The sequence below is a fragment of the Neoarius graeffei genome, chromosome 5 (assembly GCF_027579695.1).
Source record: "Neoarius graeffei isolate fNeoGra1 chromosome 5, fNeoGra1.pri, whole genome shotgun sequence".
NCBI classification, from domain to species: Eukaryota; Metazoa; Chordata; class Actinopteri; order Siluriformes; family Ariidae; genus Neoarius; species Neoarius graeffei.
This window is the reverse complement of record NC_083573.1, coordinates 38,953,388-38,970,347: the sequence shown is the minus strand read 5'-3', so window position 1 is coordinate 38,970,347 and position 16,960 is coordinate 38,953,388. Positions and strand designations below refer to the sequence as shown.

At 40.7% G+C, this 16,960-nt stretch overlaps 1 protein-coding gene across 2 annotated transcripts in view; it reads left to right on the top strand.

Annotated features, from left to right (window-relative positions):
- foxj2 (forkhead box J2) overlaps positions 1–16,806 on the top strand; it is a 35,717-nt gene extending 18,911 nt beyond the window's left edge. For both annotated transcript variants that reach the window (XM_060921657.1, XM_060921656.1), the window contains 4 exons: positions 4,676–4,948; positions 5,037–5,138; positions 6,848–7,216; positions 10,786–16,806. In XM_060921657.1, the coding sequence (XP_060777640.1) occupies positions 4,676–4,948; positions 5,037–5,138; positions 6,848–7,216; positions 10,786–10,895 (854 nt within the window). In that variant the 3' untranslated portion in view covers positions 10,896–16,806. The remainder of the gene's footprint in view (positions 1–4,675; positions 4,949–5,036; positions 5,139–6,847; positions 7,217–10,785) is intronic.
- Positions 16,807–16,960: the final 154 nt, after the last annotated feature.

Genomic DNA, 16,960 nt, shown 5'->3' with positions numbered 1-16,960 from the left:
AAAAATGCTATAATAATAATTCTTGAAAAATAAACAGATACATTCTTACCATCAAATACTTTTATTCCATATTTTGTTGTTTCTTCGTATTGGGGGGGAGGGGTGTTTGTTTTTGAGTAGAGTTTTTATTTCGTCTTCGGTTGGTTCAGCAATATGTGCTGCCATTTTGTTTTTCTCTACTCACGGTATATGAGCTGATAGCGTAGTAGTACAGTAGCCAATAGGAGCGCACGATTGCTCATATCCAGTGAATGTGGATGGAATAAAATGCATTATAGCATTCACGTCTAGTTTCTCAAATTCTACTCAACTACAGGGTTTTTAAAATTCTTTTAACCCATCACTTTTTAAAATGTGGTTTTTTTTAATGGACAGATATTATAATGCACTATATAATGTGACATTATAAAGTTACACACTCATGCTTTATAGAATGTTGTGCATGTCCAATAACTACTTATGAGCATTTATACAAAGTCAAAATTCATTATTTGTCAGCACATCTGATTTTTTTTATTTTTTATGCTACTTGTATTAAGTATTCAGCCCCTTTGGCCTAGTACTTGGCAGAACCACATTTAGCTGCAATAACATCTTTAAGTCTATTGGGGTTAAGTTCTGACCTGAGGTAGGTTTCCCGATAACGTTGCCCTTTAGGGCTAAAGAGCGAGTTGAGAGACTCTCCTTAAGCAACAAACATTGTCTCTGTATGTGATTTTCCCGAACTCACTCGTAAGAAGGAGTCGAAAGAGCAACAGGACGAAGAGCGTCTTTGCAGTGTGCGTCCCCGATATAGGCATTAGTAGTTGCGTAAGGCATTAGTAGTTGCTAAATCTAGTTGATAAGGTCACATGGCGTTCATTTTTAACCAAAGTCTAATTAAATATTAAGTGTTTAAAATAAGATAATATATAGTATCATCTGGAAGCATTATATATATAATGTGGTAATTAATTGATGAAACTATTTTAAGTTTTTGGCAATTTTTTTTTAAATTCCAAGCGTGTTTTTAATTAACTGAACAAATGTTCACACGAAAGAATGAGCAAATAATAAGCTAAATAATTAGGTAAATGTGTTCCCCGTGCTCGCTCATTTCACTGTTATCCCCCCATCATGCAGTCAGGATTATTTCAACTGTTATCCACAATGCCAAGTGGGCAATGTTCTCCCTTATAAGTGTGCACGCAGAGAGAGAGGGGTTTTGATTTGTGTGCAGTGTGTACCTAAGGAGGTTGAATTGACCTTCTGATATACAGTTATGGTCAGAAGTTTACATACAGTGACATGAATGTCATCTTGGATATGGATGTCATGGCAATATTTGGGCTTTCAGTAATTTCTTTGAACTGTTCTTTTTCTGTGGCAGAATGATTGTACAGCATACAGCTTTAATTTAAAAAAAACCCTAAAACACTAGAATTTGGTGCACAAGTTTTAATTTTCTTTGGATTTTCTGAAATCAACACAGGGTCAAAATTATACATACAGGGTCAAAAATATACATACAGCACACCTAATATTTGTGTAAAATGTCTCTTCGTAAGATTCACCTTGACGAAACATTTTTGTTTACCATGAACAAGCTTCTGGCAGAATTCTGGTTGGATATTTCGTGACTCTTCATGGTAGAATTGATAAAATTCAGTTAACTTTTTTTTTTCTTGGCATGGACTCGACTTATAAGCATGATCCATATATTTTCAATAGGGTTGAAGTCAGGGCTTGCTTTAAGCTTAATGTTAGCCTGCTTTATCCTCCACAACCAGCTCTGATGCGTGTTTGGATTCATTGTCCTGTTGTAACTCCCAAGTCATGTTCAAGTTTCTGATGGTTTATGCTGAAGAATTCTGAGGTAGTCCTCCCTTCATTATTCCATCCACTTTGTGCAATGAACCAGTTCCACTGGCAGCAAAACAGCCCCAGAGCATGATAATCCTACCACCACCACCAGCTGGTACAGTGTCCCTCTGTACATGGTGGTCATTGTGGCCAAACAACTCAATCTTTGTCTCATCTGACCAAATAGCTATCCTCCAGAAGGCTTTTTTTCTTTGTCCATGTAGTCAGCTTCAAACTTTAGTTAAGCTTGAAGGTGTCAGTTTTGGAGCAGGGGGTTATTTCTTGGATAGCAGCCTCTTAGTCCATGGTGATATAAAACTCACTGAACTGTAGACAGTGATCCATCAGCTTCCAGTTCATGGCAGGGCTGTGCCATGGTGGTTCCCAGGTTGTTTCTGGCCATCCAAACCAATTTCCTTTCACCTGAGGGTGACAGTTTGGGTTTTCTTGAAGCAAAGTGGCTTGGCAAAGTGACTACACCTCACAATAACTTCCATACAATTGTTTGAACTGATCTTGGAATTTGCAGTTGTTTAGAAATGGCTCCAAGAGACATTCCGGAGTTGTGTACATCTGCGATCCCCTTTCTCAGATCTGCACTGAGCTCCTTGGACTTTCTCATTTTACTGTGTGTTGGTCAATCCAATGAGTGCTGTAAACAAACGCTTTTTATGAAGGCACAGAGAAGCTACCAGCTGTAGTCAATCATGATCACTAACAGGAAGTTAAGAGACCTCAGCCTTGGCAAGATAAGAGACATTTTGGAAGTTTCAGCACCTCTGAATTAATAATCTAAGTGAGTGTATGTAAATTTTTGACCCTGTATGTATAATTCTGACCCTGTGTTGATTTCAGAAAACCCAAAGAAAATTTATAAACTTCTGACCACAACTGTATATATGTGTGCGCGTGCACACACAAAATGTTAGAGATGCAGAAATGTCTCTCATTCATGACACTAAATGAGAGAATCGCCTTATGGAGTTTGATTAAAATGTAGCAATATAAATGCGACATTCCGATATCCATACATAATTCCATAACATATTGAAATATATCCAGAATGTTTTGCATATATTTATTTAATAACTCTATGTATTTGCAATGTACAAGAAAAATAATTGAACACTGGCAGCAGATTCAACACCAGTCTCCGCCTGTTAACTGTGAGAGTCCCTCGGAGGCGCAGCACTTGAATAAGTGGTCCGGGTCTCTTGTAAATTCCGAGCAAACTAAAGGACTACTTGGGCCTTCACGTTGTTCAGGAAAACCACATTAGCTTGACAATGGATCTTAAGAGGATCAAAAGAAAGACTCTTTTGGTCTTCAGAGGCTTTTGGGCAACCCACCCCTGTTTTGCCCATTTTTCTTGGCAGATTTACTCCAGGTTCTACAGGTTGCTTAGATGTTAGATGGGGTGATCTCTAATTTTCAAACAGTACCACAGATTCTTAGTGGGATTCACATCTTGGCTTTGTCTTGGCCATTGTAGAACATTTACCTTTTTGCTTTTAACCACTCCTGCACTGTACTGGTCTTGTTTCAGGGACAGTTGTCTTGTTCAACGGTGAAGTATCTACCAAGCTTTAGATTAATTTTTTAGCAGACTGAAGCAGGTTCTCTTGTAATATCCCCCTGTATTCTCCATCCATTCTCCCTTTAAGTTTGACAGGAAGCCCTGGGGGGAGGGCACATCCTCACTCTCATTCTCTCTGGTGGGCGGCGCGGTGGTGTAGTGGTTAGCACTGTCGCCTCACAGCAAGAAGGTCCTGGGTTCGAGTCCAGCGGCCGGCGAGGGCCTTTCTGTGTGGAGTTTGCATGTTCTCTGCATGTCTGCGTGGGTTTCCTCTGGGTGCTCCGTTCCCCCCCCCAGTCCAAAGACATGCAGGTTAGGCTAACTGGTGGCTCTAAATTGACCGTGTTTGTGTCTGTGTCAGCCCTGTGATGACCTGGTGACTTGTCCAGGGTGTACCCTGCCTCTCACCCATAGTCAGCTGGGATAGGCTCCAGCTTGCCTGCGGCCCTGCACAGGATAAGCGGCTACAGATAATGGATGGATGGATGGATAGATGGATGGTATTGGACCCTTTGTATATTCGTTCAAGACCCCCTAAAACTGAACTGATGCCAGTGACGTGTCAGCCTTGCCAGACAGGTCAACTGCGACTAGGTGACTTGCCCTGGAAGTTGATTACCGCTTAACACTTTGCCCACTTCAGTACTGAAGAGCGACACTCAGCCTTGCACCCAAGTGACATCATGCATCGCCCTTCCAACAGGCTGCATGGCAGCCTACCGGTGGCATTAGAGCAGCAATACAAAAAACACCCACAACTTTCTCATAAATGGTCAAACATGCCTGAAACTTTTCTTACAGTCTCTCAATATTACAAGCTACCAACCCATGCATGTATTTACATTACATTTTCCATTCCTTTAAGATTCAGTTTTAATGCAAGTTTGTTGATGTGCAATTTGAATGTCAGGGTCTCATCAATAGTAATAATACCCAGATACTTATATGATGTGACCCTTTCAATTTCAACACCAGTACTAACCAGGCCCTTAAGGTGCATTGGGTGGCACCGATCTCCGTTTCTATAGCCCTTGGCCTCTCACCTATTACATAGCTAGGGTTACAGTGGGGGGCTAGTCCTCTGGTAACCATGAGAGTTTTACCAGAGGACTATTCTGACGAATCGAATAAATTCCAAGGGGTGGTGGAATATTTTTGCAAAACCACTGTACACAGAAGATTTTCTTTGTTGAAGCAGATAAAGATTGCTTGGTAGAATAGTAGAGAGTGAGAATAATTTTTCTTCCTCTCTTGCAGCGGATACCACCGGTCTACTTGGGATACCGAGTGACATCACACCGCTCCACACACCAACACTGCCAGCTCTGTCACCTCACCCCTGCCCCAGCTCCAATCCATCCACAAACGTGGTCACAGGCGTGGTCACAGGCGTGGTCACAGGCGTGGTCACAGGCGTGGTCACAGGCGTGAACACTAGTACCAACCTCAATCCTCCCGTTAACCCGAGTTTCACTTCGAATCAAAACCCCCAGGTTAATGCTGAGCCTGACAGACTGCTACACAACAATGGTAAGTGCAACAACATGTTTTTGTGTGTTTATTGCTGAAGTTTTTTTTTTTTTCAGTAAAAGATATCCATATCCTCTTGTTTTCTCAGCTGTTCCTGCAGACTGGTTCAGTAATGCTGAGTCTTTAAGAGAGAGCTTCAGGATCGCTAACAGTTTGGACTGGTCTAATATAGATCTCACCCATCACCCTGGTCAGTCTGCCAGTAGCATTGTATGACAATATAGGGTGGTGCTTGAAAATTTGTGAACCCTTTAGAATTTTCTATATTTCTGCATAAATATGACCTAAAACAACATCAGATTTTCACACAAGTCCTAAAAGTAGATAAAGAGAACCCAGTTAAACAAATGAGACAAAAATATTATACTTGGTCATTTATTTATTGAGGAAAATGATCCAATATTACATATCTGTGAGTGGCAAAAGTATGTGAACCTCTAGGATTAGCAGTTAATTTGAAGGTGAAATTAGAGTCAGGTGTTTTCAATCAATGGGATGACAATCAGGTGTGAGTGGGCACCCTGTTTTATTTAAAGAACAGGGATCTATCAAAGTCTGATCTTCACAACACGTTTGTGGAAGTGTATCATGGCACGAACAAAGGAGATTTCTGAGGACCTCAGAAAAAGCATTGTTGATGCTCATCAGGCTGGAAAAGGTTACAAAACCATCTCTAAAGAGTTTGGACTCCACCAATCCACAGTCAGACAGATTGTGTACAAATGGAGGAAATTCAAGACCATTGTTACCCTCCCCAGGAGTGGTCGACCAACAAAGATCCCTCCAAGAGCAAGGCGTGTAATAGTCGGCGAGGTCACAAAGGACCCCAGGGTAACTTCTAAGCAACTGAAGGCCTCTCTCACATTGGCTAATGTTCATGAGTCCAGCATCAGGAGAACACTGAACAACAATGGTGTGCATGGCAGGGTTGCAAAGAGAAAGCCACTGCTCTCCAAAAAGAACATTGCTGCTCATCTGCAGTTTGCTGAAGATCACATGGACAAGCCAGAAGGCTATTGGAAAAATGTTTTGTGGACAGATGAGACCAAAATAGAACTTTTTGGTTAAAATGAGAAACTTTATGTTTGTAGAAAGGAAAACACTGCATTCCAGCATAAGAACCTTATCCCATCTGTGAAACATGGTGGTGGTAGTATCATGGTTCGGGCCTGTTTTGCTGCATCTGGGCCAGGACGGCTTGCCATCATTGATGGAACAATGAATTCTGAATTATCCCAGCAAATTCTAAAGGAAAATGTCAGGACATTTGTCCATGAACTGAATCTCAAGAGAAGGTGGGTCATGCAGCAAGACATCGACCCTAAGCACACAAGTCATTCTACCAAAGAATGGTTCAAGAAGAATAAAGTTAGTATTTTGGAATGGCCAAGTCAAAGTCCTGACCTTAATCCAATCGAAATGTTGTGGAAGGACCTGAAGCGAGCAGTTCATGTGAGGAAACCCACCAACATCCCAGAGTTGAAGCTGTTCTGTATGGAGGAATGGGCTAAAATTCCTCCAAGCCGGTGTGCAGGACTGATCAACAGTTACCAGAAACGTTTAGTTGCAGTTATTGCTGCACAAGGGGGTCACACCAGATACTGAAAGCAAAGGTTCACATACTTTTTCCCACTCACAGATCTGTAATATTGGCTCATTTTCCTCAATAAATAAATGACCAAGTATAATATTTTTGTCTCATTTGTTTAACTGGGTTCTCTTTATCTACTTTTAGGACTTGTGTGAAAATGATGTTTTAGGTCATATTTATGCAGAAATATAGAAAATTCTAAAGGGTTCACAAACTTTCAAGCACCACTGTTTGTGTGTATATATAAAATGCATATTGTTTTGCATTATATTTATATACTCTGCGACACAATTCGTTTTATATTTCAGACCTGGTAGAGAGCATGCGTCAGGCAGAACTCTGTGATTGGGCGCTGGATCCAGCTCTCTTCACGTCGCTCTGTGATTCGCTCAACCGCTTCTTCACTCACAGGGGTATCATCGGGTCAATGTCAGGCAGCCCATCCTCTCTGAGCCCGTTACCTTCACCTCTTACCAACATGCAATTGGCCGTTCATCCAACCCTGTCGCATTTAACACAACCCTCTCCGCTTAGCTTACCGCCCCAGCTCCCGCACTGTAGCGTCGGTCTGCCTGCTCAGAGCCACAGGAAAACCCTGACTCCTCAGAGTCATAATCCGAACTCACAGAGGAGCCTTGAAACCCAGCCAGCTGCTACCCAGCCTCTGCCTTCCAACGGTAAGTCTGTAACTGGAGTTCGAGATTTGGTCACTTCTAGCTAATTTGTAAGAAAACCTGTACACCTGTACACCTGGACTTTTCATGCTCAAGGCTTATCGAAACTTACACTACCGTTCAAAAGTTTGGGGTCACTTTGAAATGTCCTTATTTTTGAAAGAAAAGCACTGTTCTTTTCAATGAAGATCACTTTAAACTAATCAGAAATCCACTCTATACATTGCTAATGTGGTAAATGACTATTCTAGCTGCAAGTGTCTGGTTTTTGGTGCAATATCTCCATAGGTGTATAGAGGCCCATTTCCAGCAACTCTCACTCCAGTGTTCTAATGGTACAATGTGTTTGCTCATTGCCTCAGAAGGCTAATGGATGATTAGAAAACCCTTGTACGATCATGTTAGCACAGCTGAAAACAGTTTAGCTCTTTAGAGAAGCTATAAAACTGACCTTCCTTTGAGCAGATTGAGTTTCTGGAGCATCACATTTGTGGGGTCGATTAAATGCTCAAAATGGCCAGAAAAATGTCTTGACTATATTTTCTATTCATTTTATAACTTATGGCGGTAAATAAAAGTGTGACTGTTCATGGAAAACACAAAATTGTCTGGGTGACCCCAAACTTTTGAACGGTAGTGTAGATAAAGATGATTAGATAAAGGCGAGGCGTCGTTTTTCCCGTCCTCAGCTGCCCAGTTTCAGCGAGCCTGCGCTCACTCAGATTCCCGTTCTCATGTGAAGATGTGGTCTTCTGTAGTTGTAGCCCATCCATCTCAAGTTTCAGTGTGTTCCGTGTTGTTTCTCCAACCTTTTTAGACATTACAGCAAGAGATTAGCAAGGACACGGGAAATTCATTGTGAAAGTTGTGATCATTTTGAAAGCAGCATTTTGTAGAACAGAAGCACGCACTGCTTCATGTTTAACTTTGTTTAAAAGAAAGTACTGCTCTAAAAACAAAACTACAGTCCTTATATAATCCTAATATGCTCAAAATATCACTCAATAATGGCTTCTCTTCTTCCTACTACTACTAAATCATAATAATACCATAAATGTGCTCTTGTTTTCGATATTTGTTTTTGCTTACAGACAGGTCCCAATCATTCTCGAGTTATTGCAGTTTTTTGAGATCTAGTTTCAATAAGGTGAAGACTTATTCCAGTAAACAACCATGAGAAAGTTACAGTAAACAAATGCTAACAACTATTGAATGAATCAGTATATACACTGCAAAAAACGATATCTTGTGAAGAGAAAGTATATTGAATATGGGTGAATTTATCGAATATTTCTTATTAGATTATTAGAACTCAAATATAAGGTTATTTAGCTTGCTGATCAGACACTTTTACTGATTTCAAGCTTTACATTTTCTTATTCTATTGGCAGATAATTTTGCTTCCTTCTAGAAGTAAATACTTAAAATTAGCAAAATTATCTGCCAATAGCCGGTACGGTGGTGTAGTGGTTAGCGCTATCGCCTCACAGCAAGAAGGTCCGGGTTCGAGCCCCGTGGCCAGCGAGGGCCTTTCTGTGTGGAGTTTGCATGTTCTCCCCGTGTCCACGTGGGTTTCCTCCGGGTGCTCCGGTTTCCCCCACAGTCCAAAGACATGCAGGTTAGGTTAACTGGTGACTCTAAATTGACCGTAGGTGTGAATGTGAGTGTGAATGGTTGTCTGTGTCTATGTGTCAGCCCTGTGATGACCTGGCGACTTGTCCAGGGTGTACCCCGCCTTTCGCCCGTAGTCAGCTGGGATAGGCTCCAGCTTGCCTGCGACCCTGTAGAACAGGATAAAGCGGCTAGAGATAATGAGATGAGATCTGCCAATAGCAGGCTTATAGGACTCGAGTCCAACTTGTGCCCTAATTTTAAGGACTCGTGACTCGGCTTGGACTTGAGCACTAATGACTCGGACTCGTAAATTGGAGACAAGGACACTGATTTTTTTTTTTTTAGTTTTTGTAACATGCCATAATAATTTGGCATATTTATATTTACATTAATTTTTGTACTAATTTCGTGCAAGAGTGTCACACCTGCGCGCCTCGGCGCGCTCTGGACAGCGCACGCAGGCCGTAAACAACTTGCACAGGATTAAGGCACAATCAGCGTGCCGGTATAAAAACTGTGAAAATGCACGTACTTTGCGAAGTATTGATTTGTACTGCTGACACATTACCAAGCCTTATTTCTTTGTTTGGGTTCCTGATCCCTGATTCTCGTCTTCGATTGCCTGTTTCACGATTTTGCCTGCCGTTCTGGATTGTTTACCCTCTTCACTTATTTTAATAAACACACCTTCTGCACTTACATCTGTCTCGCAACCATCTCTGACAGAATACTTCACACTCCCTGACAAAGAGAAGCACATTCACCTGTTCATACGTCATGTTCAGGAACAAACTAATGTTAATGGCGCTAAAACAGCCACCATCAAATGGTGCGGTTGGAGTGTTGGACTCAGACTTGATTCAAAATTTGTTTTTAATGATTTGGACTTGACTCGGACTTGAACACTAGGGACTCAAGACTGGACTCGGACTGGAGGTTGAGTGACTTGACAACACTGGCCAATAGAAGAAGAAAATTTAAAGGTTGAAATGAGCAAGAGAGTCTAAAAGTCTGCTAAATAATGAGTTCTGGTTGGTTGAAGAGAGCAACTGGACTTGCTTGACGATTCTTGAAAACGTTTCGCCTCTCCTCCGAAAGGCTTCCTCAGTTCTGTCTGACTACTAGGGAGTATCCAGTATTTATTCTCTCATGGATCATCATAGAATCCGAATCAGAATGCTGATGGCTGCATTGTGGGCAGCTGATGTCATAGACACCCACCTCTGTTCAGTGATGGTCGTTCCAGGTTGACAAAAATGAACGATCCACTCTGGCTAAGATGTCTGCCAGTTTTCTGGAAGTCCTCTCATACTCCCGCACCAGTCTTTGGGATGAGATCCCTTCCACTGGTGCGGGAGTATGAGAGGACTTCCAGAAAACTGGCAGGTCATCTTGGCGAGAGTGGATCGTTCATTTTTGTCAACCTGGAACGACCATCATTGAACAGAGGTGGGTGTCTATGACATCTTATCAGCCGCCCACAATGCAGCCATCAGCATTCTGATTCGGATTCTATGATGATCCATGAGAGAATAAATACTGGATACTCCCTAGTAGTCAGACAGAACTGAGGATGCCTTTCGGAGGAGAGGCGAAACGTTTTCAAGAATCGTCAAGCAAGTCCAGTTGCTCTCTTCAACCAACCAGATTACTATGTACCTGGACGACTGAGTTTCTTCACAGATAAATAATGAGTTCTAATAAGAAATATTAGAGAAATTCACCCAATATTAAATATATTTTCTCTTAAGATGTCTTTTTTGCAGTGTTATCATAGTAAAATGAATTATTGTGGTATTTCCTGTACTGTTGATGCTTTTGTCATGTCTGCAGCATATATTTTAATTGACTTTTACACACTGGATCTTGCAGAGGCTTTGAATCATCACAAGAGAAGAATAATGTTTTTCTGTCGATTTCAAGCCGAGTCTAACGTTATACTGTTCTGTCATCTGTAGCCATTCCAACACAACCTCTGACACCTCGAAATCTACCCCCAATGAAGCATCTCCACAGCAACAGTGAAGAGATTCAGGATGACTTTGATTGGGACTCACTGATCGAGTGAATACTTCATAAATCTTGTGGACTTGTGGAACAAGTTACAATACTGCAAAGATTTATTTATCAAGATGAAAGCATGTGTTTGAAATCTGACATCATAAAATTTGCATTTCAGTTCGTGTAATATGTCGGGTCGGCTAGTCAATAGATATTAGCCATTCAACAAATCCCCATTCAAAACATCATGCATTTAAAAAGTATGCTAAATGACCTCTTATGAGTGACCAACAATCGGAAAATTGTTGCTATTTAACAGATATATAACTGATGTTCCAGTGAGTTGCTCAGCTTTCTACATCATGCTGTGTCCAAAATCTCTCACTACTCACTATATAGTGGACTATATAGTGAGGTCGCCATTTTGTAGTGCTGTCCGAATGTATAGTGAGAATTATTACACCCTATATAGTGCACTCATAGTATCCCACAATGCATTGTGAAAAGTAGTGTACAACCGATGGTCACTAACCAAGCAATATACAGTTAGGTCCATAAATATTTAGACAGACATTTTTCTAATTTTGGTTCCGTACATTACCACAATGAATTGTGAACAAAACAATTCAGATGTAGTTGAAGTTCAGACTTTCAGCTTTAATTCAGTGGGTTGAACAAAATGATTGCATAAAAATGTGAGGAACTAAAGCATTTTTTAAACACAATTCCTTCATTTCAGAGGCTCAAAAGTAATTGGACAAATTAAATAACTGTAAATAAAATGTTCATTTCTAATACTTGGTTGAAAACCCTTTGTTGGCAATGACTGCCTGAAGTCTTGAACTCATGGACATCACCAGACGCTGTGTTTCCTCCTTTTTAATGCTCTGCCAGGCCTTTACTGCAGCGGTTTTCAGTTGCTGTTTGTTTGTGGGCCTTTCTGTCTGAAGTTTAGTCTTTAACAAGTGAAATGCATGCTCAATTGGGTTGAGATCAGGTGACTGACTTGGCCATTCAAGAATATTCCACTTCTTTGCTTTAATAAACTCCTGGGTTGCTTTGGCTTTATGTTTTGGGTCATTGTCCATCTGTATTATGAAACGCCGACCAATCAGTTTGACTGCATTTGGCTGGATTTGAGCACACAGTATGTCTCTGAATACCTCAGAATTCATCCGGCTGCTTCTGTCCTGTGTCACATCATCAATAAACACTAGTGACCCAGTGCCACTGGCAGCCATGCACGCCCAAGCCATCACACTGCCTCCGCCGTGTTTTACAGATGATGTGGTATGCTTTGGATCATGAGCTGTACCACGCCTTCGCCATACTTTTTTCTTTCCATCATTCTGGTAGAGGTTGATCTTGGTTTCATCTGTCCAAAGAATGTTCTTCCAGAACTGTGCTGACTTTTTTAGATTTTTTTAGCAAAGTCCAATCTAGCCTTTTTATTCTTGAGGCTTATGAGTGGTTGCACCATGCAGTGAACCCTCTGTATTTACTTTCATGCAGTCTTCTCTTTATAGTAGATTTGGATATTGATACGCCTACTTCTTAGAGAGTGTTGTTCACTTGGTTGGCTGTTGTGAAGGGGTTTCTCTTCACCATGGAAATTATTCTGCGATCATCCGCCACTGTTGTCTTCTGTGGGTGTCCAGGTCTTTTTGCATTGATGAGTTCACCAGTGCTTTCTTTCTTTCTCAGGATGTACCAAACTGTAGATTTTGCCACTCCTAATATTGTAGCAATTTCTCGGATTTTTTTTTCTGTTTTCGCAGCTTAAGGATGGCTTGTTTCACCTGCATGAAAAGCTCCTTTGACCGCATGTTTTCTTCACAGCAAAATCTTCCAAATGCAAGCACCACACCTCAAATCAACTCCAGGCCTTGAGAATGACATAACGAAGGAATTGCCCACACCTGCCCATGAAATAGCCTTTGAGTCAATTGTCCAATTACTTTTGGTCCCTTTAAAAACAGGGTGGCACATGCTAAGGAGCTGAAACTCCTAAACCCTTCATCCATTTTTAATGTGGATACCCTCAAATGAAAGCTGAAAGTCTGGACTTTATGTCCATTATATAACTATAACTTGAATATGTTTCAGTAAACAGGTAAAAAAAAAAATTGTCAGTGCCCAAATGTATATGGACCTAACTGTATCCCATCATGCATTGCGGTCACGCTGGGGGGGCGTTGGGGGTGAACGGATGGAGGAAGAAAACATATTATAAATGGACATTCAAGTACAATGAAAAAAATAGTAAAACAATAGAAAATAAGCTAAAATAGAATGAGAGAAAATACAAGAATAAAAGTTCCAGTGCAGAGCGAGGAATTAATCAAAAGCCTTAAATCTGATTTAATAAAAGGCAGCGGCAAAGAAGAAAGTATTCTGCCTTGATTTAACAGAACTGAAAGATGCAGCAGACACAAAGTACTTTGTATTTATTAATGTAGGAAATACGCTCAGTATAATATGGATTTATTATTTTGAAAACCCACCAGCTGACCGATCTGGCATGTTTTAATTGTGCGACAGTAATGATGTAAATAACAGCACAGCAGTAGTGTCTGAAAGTGTTCTTTCATTTTACCAATGAGCTCACTATATAGTAATTCCCTGTATAGTCAGTAGGGAGTAGTGAACGAGTGAGTGATTTCAGACACAGGGTCAGAGTTATTGTTGCATCTCGTGGTCAAAAATGGGAATGACAAGTGCTAATAGAGGCCCATGAGGGCAGGAATTACAGTTGTGGTAGGAAGTTTACATACACTCATCAGGGCATTCAATTATTTCTTTGAACTGTTGTTTTTCTGAGGAAGAATGATTGTACAACATACATCTTTAATGTCAAGTTAATTAGCATCTTCCCAATACCAAGGCCTCTTAACTTCCTATTAGTGATCATGATTGACTACAGCTGGTAGCGTCTCTGTGCCAACATAAACAGGGTTTGTTTGACGGTGTATCCACTTTGCCAAGGCCTGGAAGAAAACCCAAACTGTCACACTCAACTGAGAAGAAATTAATTCAGCTGGTCAGGAACAAGCCAGGAACCACCAAGGTACAGACCTGCCATGAACTGGAAGCTGCTGGAACACCAGTGTTACTGTCTCCAGTCAAGTGAGTTTTATATCACTATGGACTGAAAGGCTGCTGTCCAAGAAAGAAGCCCCTGCTCCAAAATCAACACCTTCAAGTTTGACTAAAGTTTGCAGCTGACCACATGGACAATGAAAAAGCCTTCTAGAGGAAAGTTTTATGGGTCAGATGGGACAAAGATTGAGTTGTTTGGCCACAGGAATGTTTGGAGGAGTAAAGGTAAGGCATTTAACCCCAAGAACACTACCAACTGTTAAGCAACGAATCAGCAATGTAGAAGGACTACCTCAGAAACCTAACCTCAAACTAATCCTCAAAACTTGGACACAACTGGATTTTCCAACAGGACAATGACTCCAGACACATCAAAGCTAGTTGTGGAGTGGATAAAGCAGGCTAATGTTAACCTTTTGTTATGGCCTTTCCAAAATCCTAACCTCAACCCTATTGAAAATATCTGGATTGAGCTTAAAAGTCAGGTCCATGCCAGGAAACCAAACAAATATAATTGAACTCTATTAATTCTGCCAAGAAGCACGGTCAACTATCCAACCAGAATTCTGCCAGGACCTTGTTGATGGCTACTAAAACAATCTGGTCTAGATCAAACTTCCTAAGGGATATTTAACCAAGAATTGTGTGCTGTATGTATATTTTTGACCCTGCATATATTATTTCAGGGGCGGCATGGTGGTGTAGTGGTTGGCACCGTTGCCTCACAGCAAGAAGGTTCTGGGTTCGAGCCTAGTGGCCAACGGGGGCCTTTCTGCATGGAGTTTGCATGTTCTCCCCACGTCTCCGGTTTCTCCCACAGTCCAAAGACGGGCAGGTTAGGCTAATTGGTGGCTCTAAATTGACAGCGAGTGTGAATGGTTGGTTGTTTCTATGCATCAACCCTGCGATGACTTGGCGACTTGTCCAGGGTGTACCCCACCTCTCGCCCATAGTCAGCTGGGATAGGCGCTAGCTTACCCGCGACCCTGCACAGGATAAGTGGTTATGGATAATGGATGGATATATTATTTCAGAAAACTGAAAACAAAATTACATGTGCACTAAATTCTTTTCTATTTAAAAAGATGTGTTGTATAATCATTCTTCTCCAGAAAAAGAACAGTTCAAAGGTATCACTGAAAGCCCAATATTGCCATGATGAGTGTATGTAAACTTCTGAGTGCAACCATATGCTTTCCCATGCTCAAGGGAGAAGCAGCAGACAAGGCAGTTTGTTAGCCGGCACATGGTTTGTACGCCAAAGAGTGGGCTAGTTTAAAATGCTCAACAGCTGCCAAGACTGCAAGCAGTTGGAATTAAAACTAATACATTTCCGCCAACAGAGAAAGTAAGCACAGGCAGTGTGTCCATGACGTCCAGAACCATTTCTAATAAGTTTATATGGCAAAGATTGGGAGAAGGAAAGGGGAGAGGGTGATTATGGATCGGGTAATAGCTGTACATCAGAAATGCGTGCACCATGCTGACATTGTTACCCATGCAAAGCTGAGAAAAAGAAGACTAAGCTGGACTGCATGATGGTGTTATTCTATAGCACAAGTCAATTGGTATAGTCTTCCAACTTAATTTTGCTTGAGGTTAGGTCATTATTAATGACGTCCTGCTAGACCCAAATCTATGATCACAAGCTGCTGGTTATTATGCTGCTACTTTCTCACAGCAGCAGATGTAATGTATTTTACCCACGTACCAGGAGACAAATTAAAAGTCAGCCTGCTAACCTGGAAGCATTTTAGATACTTTTAACCGAAGTGAACAGTTGTTACTATCTATAACTTAGTCTCATTGTTAATTATTTGAAGGTCTGTATAAGACAGCATTTCATGTCTGGGCAATTTTCTTCTGCCCCGTCTATCCACCAAATAGTATACATTAACTAAAATGCTTTGAGAATAACTTGAGATGCTATTAACAAGATACACTACCATTCAAAAGTTTGGGGTCACTTTGAAATGTCCTTATTTTTGAAAGAAAAGCACTGTTCTTTTCAATGAAGATCACTTTAAACTAATCAGAAATCCACTCTATACATTGCTAATGTGCTAAATGACTATTCTAGCTGCAAATGTGTGGTTTTTGGTGCAATATCTCCATAGGTGTATAGAGGCCCATTTCCAGCAACTCTCACTCCAGTGTTCTAATGGTACAATGTGTTTGCTCATTGCCTCAGAAGGCTAATGGATGATTAGAAAACCCTTGTACAATCATGTTAGCACAGCTGAAAACAGTTGAGCTCTTTAGAGAAGCTATAAAACTGACCTTCCTTTGAGCAGATTGAGTTTCTGGAGCATCACATTTGTGGGGTCGATTAAATGCTCAAAATGGCCAGAAAAATGTCTCGACTATATTTTCTATTCATTTTACAACTTATGGTGGGAAATAAAAGTGTGACTTTTCATGGAAAACACAAAATTGTCTACGTGACCCCAAACTTTTGAACGGTAGTGTAACAGAAAACACGTGTTGAGGTTAGAGTCCTCTGGACTGCAAACAAAGCAAGAAAAATATTGGAAATAAAAACATCCTTAGTTACTATTCACTAGCAAGCAAACATTTTTGCTTGATGCAGATGTAGGCTTTGTAGATTAATTCACTATTTTGGCTAGTTATACATTTTTAAATGCACTTAAAGTTCTTTGTATTTTTTATTTTGGCTAAGCTCACTAAATGTAAATGGTCTAAGTACCGTAGGTGGCTGGGGCTCCTTTTGACAATGTGTGTGTGTGAGAAAACAGTTCAATGTTTTCAACTGTCAATTATTTTAGCACTTCCTTTGCAAATGTTAACCTTCCTGAATAAATCAGGCGTCTCAATATTCTATGCCTTACATCAAAATAAAAAGTACAGCTCAAAAATTATCTGAGATGTGCAAGAACATCTGGTCCTGATTTACTTTGTTGGAACAAAACACCCAAGAGAGAAAGATGAAAAAACCCGAACGCTTTTTTTTTTTACATTTATTTTTTCCTCCTCAATTTTTTGAAATGTGAATATTCACAGTCAACACCATAA